We start from the raw sequence: 8,525 nt of genomic DNA, 5'->3' as shown, positions 1-8,525 counted from the left end.
TGTCCCTCACCTCATTGTATACCGGTGCTTCTAGTTTATCTCTTATCTCCCTCAATATCATATACTGAGTGTTGTTATAACAGTTGTAACAGAAAGCTTCTTGCATTTTAACAACTACCTGACAGCTGGACCTCAATCACTTGACAGCTGGCCAATTTGGCCCACTTGTCTAAGTCGGATATTTTTGTGTGTGTAGAGTCTTCTTCCTCTGTTTTCTTGTGTTTGATAGCATTTTACATGGTATCAAAATGGCACAAGATCCTCAGGTTTTCATTTCCACAAGATTAGTAATGGTGTTCGAGATTGATGGAAGATCACCGTATTTCTTGCACCCGTCGGACAATCCAGGAGCAGTGTTGATTTCATCTCCACTCGTCAAAGAAAACTTCCCGACATGGCAACGCACAATGAAGACAACTTTAAAGGCAAAGAACAAATTTTGTTTTGTTGATGGATCTTTGCCATGCCCTGATGCTACATCGTTGAAAGAATCAGCTTGCACGAAATGCAATGTGATAGTTACCTTGTGGATCCTCAATTCATTGTCCCGTGACAGCGTAACATTCATAGAATGTGTAGCTAAAATCTAGAAGGAACTCGAAGAACGGTTCTCACAAAGTAACACTCCCCGTATACATCAACTAAAACTAGACTTGGTTGTTCTCCAGCAAGGATATCTCATAGTCATTGGTTATTTCACCAGACTCAAAACACTCTGGGATGAATTAGGAATACTCGTAACCATACCTGAATGCTCATGTGGAGCAGCAAAGATTCTTGCTACTGAAAGTGACAAGAAGAAACTACATCAATTTCTCATGGGACTCAATGACTCCTTCAATTCAATTAGATCTATGATTCTTGGATATGATCCGCTACCTAGTATGAGTCATGCATATGCTCTTGTCACTCAAGAAGAAAAGCATCTATTCACGATATCTATGCGTAACTCTCCTGGTCAGCCAGAAGGAACTGCACTAAATGCCTCTACTAGACCAAATGGACGAGGATTAGGTTCAAATGGACAAGCTAGGCAACGACCGCATTGTGATCACTGTAAATGGAACGGTCACACCTAAGACCGTTGTTATGAGCAAATTGGATATCCAGAGAATTGGGAAAAGAATTGATCAAGCTGACGGTTTAATTCTAAGGGTCCACCACATCAACCTCGATCTACATCATGTGCAGCTACTAAATCCTTAGAGACTACTACTAGCTCTCCCATCCCAGGGCTCACAATGAATCAATACAATCAACTTCTTTCTCTTCTTAATAATGACAAGTCTGAATTTGCTTCGGCCAATACCTCTAGTAAGGTTCTATCTCCTCCCAGTTGGATTCATGACAGTGGTGCTTCCGACCACATGCTTGCATCTGAGTCTATGTTTACAACATCCTAGTGTTTGAGTCATAAGAGGCTTGTTAGCTCACCAAATGGAACTTCTATCTCAGCCACTCATAAGGGGTCTTGAATCTTGGTTCTCATACTATACATAATGTTTTGTATCTCCCACAGTTTAGATGCAATCTACTCTCTATAAGCAAACTAACCAATCAGCTCAACTGTGCAGCTATATTTTTTTCATCATTTTGTGTTCTTCAGGACCTTGCCTCCAAGAAAGTGATTGGAGTGGGCAAGCTCTGTGATGGCTTCTACCATTTTACAACCCTTGCACAGTCATCTTCAGCACATGTACTTGCTTCTTCCACTATAGATAACATAACATGGCATAGATGTCTTGGTTATGCCTCACGACAGCACATCTCACTCATCAGTTGCATACCTATCACACCGGGAGATTTCGGTTGTGATTCATGCCATCATGCTAAACAAACATGAATTCCATTTCCAGTTTGAGTATCCTGCACCACTACTCCTTTCCAGCTTGTGCATTGTGATATCCGGGGAGGTTACCGAATAGAATCTCAATCTGGAGCTCATTTTTTTCTTACTATCATTGATGATTTTAGTAAAATGCACTTGGGTCTATCTCTTAAGAAATAAATCAGAGGCTGTACAATGGTAAAGCGACAATTTAACTATGGTGTACAATGCATACATTTGGACAATGGTTCTAAATTCATTTCAAAGCCTATTCAACAATACTATGCTACCAAAGGTATCATTGATTAGAGATCTTGAAGTCACTCGAGCTCTTCAGTCTGAAGCTTCTCTCCCTACAACATTTTGGGGGCAATGTCTTCTTATAGCAAATTATCTCATAAGCTTGCTCCCAACACCGCGATTATAAGGCAAATCACCATTTGAGGTACTCTATCGCAAACCTCCTGACTATGAGCATCTTTGTACCTTTGGGTGCTTATGCTACACCCAAGTTCGTCCATGTCAAAGGGACAAGTTTGCTAGCAAGCCACTAAAGTAACTTTTTGGGTTATCCTCATGGGCAAAATGACTATAGAATTTTTTACCTTACTTCTCATCGCATTTTCACCTCTAGAGATGTGGTTTTTTATGAATCCACATTCCCTTTTCAGAACATTGACATTAATGTTCCCATAATCTTATTCACACCCGTCATACGTTTACCACAACCCTCAGATTCATTAACTAACACCTATCCACCTGTACCAGTACCATTCCAAGAACCCACTAATATACCAATTAATGAACCCACCATTAACACCACCATCATGCACGTACCTGAGTCTACTACTGAACCGATCCCTGATCAAAATACCAACACAAACAGTCCTGACCACATTCATGAGCAAGTTACTAATGGTGATAATAACTTAATGAAGAAGAACCAATACTCTTAATTGTCAAACCTTCGCCACTACCAATTTTGACTTGGTCCGTACCTAAATATTCAAACTTGTTTTGTAAGTTATCAGCATCTGGAGCCATGTGATGAATTGCTCCACTATCAGGGTACCAAGCAGGGGCGAAATTAGTTGTTGAACCATTATAGGAAGACATGCCACTATGAAATGCAACTATAGGATCTGGAGAATTATTGTTGTGTTCTCCTTGGTATGAGAGATTGTACCGTTTGTAGCACTTAAGTGCACCATGGTTAGGTTTGTTACATACTTGGCAGATAATTGTATTACCTCTACCACGACCTTGTCCTCGTCCAGAATGATTGCCACGCCCCCTGCCTCTGCTACAGCCAAAGTTCCCTTTGTAATTCTGAAACTAAGAATTATTGTTGCTATTCTTGTCATTATTGTTGTTATTTGCAGATATATTGGCATTGGGAGCTTCATTGGAAACATTATGTTGAACAAGCCAAGATTCATGGATAAGAAGTAAACCAAGAGCATCATTGATGCCTAACTGATCAGCATCAGTTCTGTTAGTAATAGATGTGATAAGAGATTCATATTCACTTCCTAGCCTAGATAAAACATAAAGAACAAGGTCTTCTTTAGCTACCAGTTCAGAAACAACAGACAGATTGTATGCAATGGTTTTTGCTTTCTGAGCATACTCACTTATGGATAGTTTGCCTTTCTTAAGATTTTGTATATGTCGCCTTAGTTGTAGCACCCTAGATCATGAGTGAGAAGAGAATGATCTCTCTAGGGCACTCCAAACTTCAGCTGTAATAGACAGTCCAACAACTTGGGCTAATACGCCCTCTGTTAGAGATGCAACAAGCCAATTTAGAACAAGTTGGTCCAACTATACCCGTGAAGAATAGTTTGGGTTAAGAGTTTTCTTATTACCATCATTAGGATCTGGCTGGAATTTCCTCTAGTGGTGCCTTGGCCGACCCATCAATCAAACCCATTAGTTTGTAGGCTCTGAGTACTAGCAGAAGTTGAGCCCTCCATAGAAGAAAGTTTTCTCCATTCAGCTTAATGGTGAGATATGGAAAAATATTGGGAATGGAGTTCATGGATATTGTAGTAGTCATGTTCTGAAGATTAGAAGAATTGGAACTCATGGCTTCAAACGAATTAGCACTATGAGATGCCATAGGCTCTGATACCAAGTTAAGAATGTAGAAGAGAGAAAACAATAATAAAAAATAAAAGAATCCTTTGTATTACTTGACCTGTCGACCAGGCTGAGATGGGTACAATATATATACACAAAGAACAAAAATAATAAAGGAAAATAAGAATAGAATAGGTAGTTGCCTATGTACAATAATTCCTAATTAATTCTTCTCTTTCTAATTTAGTCGGTTTCCAAACCTGTGTGAGAGACTCCATTAGTAACTGCTATTCTTGAGAGAGAACCTCCATTGGTAACTGCTAATCTTGAGGGAGATCTTTCATTGGTAGCTACTATTCTTGAGAGAGAGTCTTCTTTGGTAGCTGCTAAAGAACCTTTATTGGTAACTGCTAAACTGGACTGAGAGCCTCCATTGGTAACTGTTAAACTTGTGAAGTTACCTTCTGAAGAGCTTTCCTTAATACGAAGAGACCTGGTATTGAACTCGTAACTCAAAATTTGCCTCTGAAACTTCCAATTGTCGCTGTTGGCGTTGAAGATTCCGGCACCGAGCAAGTCTTGGAGGCCCACTCGGATGAAGTTGCCTTTTGGGTAAAGGTAGAATTGGGTCTTGAGTGTCAAACGTTGGAAGGATTGGCAGTGCAGATTTGATGGGAACCAAAACAACAATCGAAAACAAAGGTTCCATTGGGGGAGTGTCTTAGAAGCCTTGCAAACCAATCTTCGACTCGGTGTCGATTGACGTATAAGGCCAAGAATGAATCGATCAACGGGCTAGGTAGTTTACTGGCTGGAGATGAAGACGACTTCCTACCCAGATAGCTACTGAACATGGAGAGGAAGAAGAATGGAACGATGAAGAGAAGTGAAGGTAAGAGCTCAAATTGGAACATGGTGATCTGACAAGAATTTTGATTGGATGAAACAAACTAAATGGAGGATAGGAACAAGCTACAAGTGACGAACCATAAATATCAGATCAATGAAGCTTAGAGAATTCAGCACGAAGACATCATGGGTATTGCCCCTGTTTGTCTTTAGAAATCTATTTAGCTGAGTAACACGTCAAAGTTCAAACTTACCTACACAGTTGAACTTAGAGATGGGTTTTGTGGGTCCTATATAAATAATATCTCTGCTGATGGTTTGAATAATGCTTAAGGCTTAAGAAACAAATGGAGATGGATAGAAGTTATGGAAAATTGGTCAATCAAGGTGTGAATACTTAAAAACGTTAGGCTCAGTTTGGAAAGAGTACAAATGCAAATATGTACAGCGTAAATACATACAAAATAATACAAAATATAAGGTTTTACTCCTTCCAAACTCAGCCTTAGTAACTTGATTCATGTCGGATCTTTCTTCAATTCCAACGTTGATTATAAAAGTTGTTTTTCTTTCTTTCTTTAGTTGGTTATATTGCAACCATTGTTTATATTGATTGATAGTTGATGAATCAATGGCGCCTTGGTTGATGGAAAGCCTAAAACTTGGGTGTAGTTTACGAATTCAAAGCTGCAGAATCATGGGTATTCGAGTTATTGCTCCTCATGATATTCTTATAGCCTCATCTAGTCTACCAAAATACAATATGATCAATTTCAGCAAGAATGGCATGATTATTCATGGTTATTGCAGATGCAATTATTGACTGTGGCCTTCGAAGCACCAACCACCCAAAGTTTGGACATTGGATAGCATCCTACTGCATGCCTCTTGTGGGCACAATACAAAATGCATGGATGCATCCCACAGGCCACAGCAATGCCAATTGGAGGAAGAAGTGCATGAGACTTGATTATATCATCTGAACCAGTGACCCTGTGTCATTACACCACCTCAAGGGAATCGAACAAATTTAAGCATATAATGGAACTTGGATGAATAGAATGATTTTGTTCAGTTTATCTAGGAAGACCCTGTTATATGGAGAGTCAATAACAGAACTTTGTTATTTCTGTTTGTTGGTCAATGGCTGACCCTTGAGCAGCCCTATTCAATAGGAAAGGTTTCAAATTTTGCATTTAGGAAACTTTTTTAAGTGTTGCAGTTTGCATTTTGGAACTTATACAAAATAACAAAAATTAAATGCACTGAATACATATGCTAGGATTCAATCCGAGCCTGGGAAATGAACAGCATATGAGCATACTACCCTTTTCCATGAAAAATGTCCAGCCATTTTTCTATTTGGGCATCTAAATTTGATGCTCTTCTAACAACAAATAATCATCCCAGTATACGGAAGATATTCCAAATGTTAAAATCTAATTTAAGAAGGAAATTATAATCGATAGAATCCTGTTCCATTTTCAACTTTTCGGTAAACATCACATGCTTTTTAAGAGTTCCATAACAGTACTGGAACTATTACTTACCAAAACTGGAACGTTCGTTATTCACCAAGTATTAACTTCCCTTGTATGCATGATTTCAGTTCTTTCATTTTCATCAAATCTAAAAATATGATTACTAACTTATTATAGAAAAGTAATGACATATTGACATGTTCAACCAGTGGAACATCTTGAAACTTTTGACAGGTTAAATGAGCACTTTACAAACCATATCACGAATTATAAGAGATGCTTCTTTAAAAAAAAGGCTCAACCAGTGGAACATTCCTGGAAAAATCAGGAAACTTTCATTGCGTATTGCGTAAGATCATTATAACCAAGTGAAACCTCAATCTGTTTGAATATACAACATCAGTATGTTGGTTGATAGAAACCAACCTAAAGAATAATGAAAAAATTGCTATCTTTACATGCATATATTACCCCTTCTATAACTTAATTAAAAGCTTGCTGCTCAAAAACAAAAGATTACAACATATACATTCACCCTACAAGCAATCTAAATAAAACCAAGGTAAGGATCAAAATATACCAAATGAAAGAAGAAAACTCTTTCGAAAAGAAAAGAAATAAAGCTTAAAGAGAATGCTTCAAGACTTGATAACTAACTACATGAATCTTCCATTTCTTGAAAAGAATGAAGCTGACGATATTTTATATACAATCCTCTACTTGATCATCAAATTCCTTGGGTTAAATCATGGATGCAAGATTACCCCTCTTCTCTTGACCCATGCTTTGACTGAATTTTTCCTGTTTTCCAGAATATCAACTCCCTGTTTTTAAGAGGTATAAGAAACACTGATTATCAATCAATCAAAGGTTAATACAGATGATTCATAATATCTATGTGATAATGAAATGGGAGCACAAACATGAATTTTCTTGCTACTCTGTTTTTTTTTTTTTTTTTTTTGATAAGTGGCTGGATACATTCATAATATCTAAGGCAATCCATGTATGCAGAGCATTCAAGTTTCCCCCACTTCCACAGCAATATAATTACAAGCCATGACAGAAGAGAAGAATGGTAAGATAGCACCACTTATCTAATAAACAATAAGGTTCCTATGCAATCTCTCCTAGGCAAAATTAGATTCTCTACAAGGATATTTATGAACCTCAATCCTTCCAAAATTTGATGCTCCTAATGAGAAAATACCTGTAAAAATTGGACAAAAAAAACTGTACAACATGCTTGACAAGAAAAAAAAAAGACGAAAGATTCTCTTCCATGCTTGTATCTGATGTTTGGCCAAAAGGAAGTTGGTAAGCCACCCAAGCAAGTACGTAGGCAAATATTTAGGTCATTTCCTGGAGCAGTGTGAGTTATCTAGGGCAGCCTAGGGAAACAATGAAGTACATGTGGAATTGAAACTTCACTCATAAAAGAAATCCTATGGATAAGTCCGTTTGTTTCCTTTCTTCTGCATATTTAGATAGGAAAAAAATACCAAGATTTTTCTTGATACTTCCCAATTCCCATTGTCATCAAATTATCACTAGGGCATCTAACAGGGCAAATTTCTTTAAAAAAATTGGCTTCTCTCAAGAGTATTTATGCTTAAGGTCTTAATGCAGGAGTTGAAGAGTCAATCTGGAATTTTCTGAAATTTTATGTATTTCCATATTTTTGGACAATAGGTATTTTGTCATTTTGACCGGTCCCATGTGGGAATAGGCTATAGCACCTTGTTTCTCTAGTCTAAGGCTTCTGTTTCAATTTTCAGTTTATTTACATTAGTAGGTAGAAAGCTATTGTGTTTCTTGACGCAAAAGGAGTGGCATTTTTTTAATTATGATGAATAGTATTCCAGGTCACACAAGTCACTCTATATAAATAGACGTATTCTCTTCCTTTTGAAGTTAAGGAATGAAAATTTCTTTAAGAATTCTCTTGCAAGCTTGCTGTATGTAGTGATTCCTACACACTCTAGGACCCTTGGAGTGATTCATTGGGATCTCTCTATCTCTCTCTCTCTCTCTGAGGAGGAGGAGCTTTGGTATCAGAGTTAATAGTTATTCAGTATGTTCTCACAAAGTGACCAATTCTATTAACCTAGGGTATCTTCTAAACATATGGATCTAGGAGCAATGATGATTGTGTCTTTGAACCATACAAAGGGCCCTTGGTTGACTTACTTGAGAAGCTGGTGGAAGAATGAAGATCTAATAATGTCAACTACAATTGTAAAGTTTCCAAGTGTGTTAGAAGAATATTTTGTTTGGCAGGATAT

At 37.7% G+C, this 8,525-nt stretch overlaps 2 protein-coding genes across 4 annotated transcripts in view; one reads left to right on the top strand and one right to left on the bottom strand.

The window, feature by feature from the left end:
* Positions 1-248: 248 nt before the first annotated feature.
* Positions 249-1,079, top strand: LOC148801206 (uncharacterized). Its single transcript, XM_088900339.1, has 2 exons — positions 249-557; positions 669-1,079. Exons 1-2 carry the CDS (start codon positions 249-251, stop codon positions 1,077-1,079), a joined length of 720 nt encoding a protein of 239 aa, XP_088756465.1.
* A 5,466-nt stretch (positions 1,080-6,545) lies between these two features.
* The window catches only part of LOC104609520 (putative myosin-binding protein 4), a 75,433-nt gene continuing 73,453 nt past the window's right edge, over positions 6,546-8,525 (bottom strand). For all 3 annotated transcript variants that reach the window (XM_010275846.3, XM_088900053.1, XM_010275847.3), the window contains one exon: positions 6,546-7,064. The gene's annotated coding sequence lies outside the window, so the exon portion shown is untranslated. The remainder of the gene's footprint in view (positions 7,065-8,525) is intronic.

Source organism: Nelumbo nucifera, chromosome 3 (genome assembly GCF_055504915.1).
Source record: "Nelumbo nucifera cultivar China Antique chromosome 3, China Antique-T2T, whole genome shotgun sequence".
Taxonomy (NCBI): Eukaryota; Viridiplantae; Streptophyta; class Magnoliopsida; order Proteales; family Nelumbonaceae; genus Nelumbo; species Nelumbo nucifera.
This window is presented reverse-complemented; position numbering and strand designations above follow the sequence as displayed.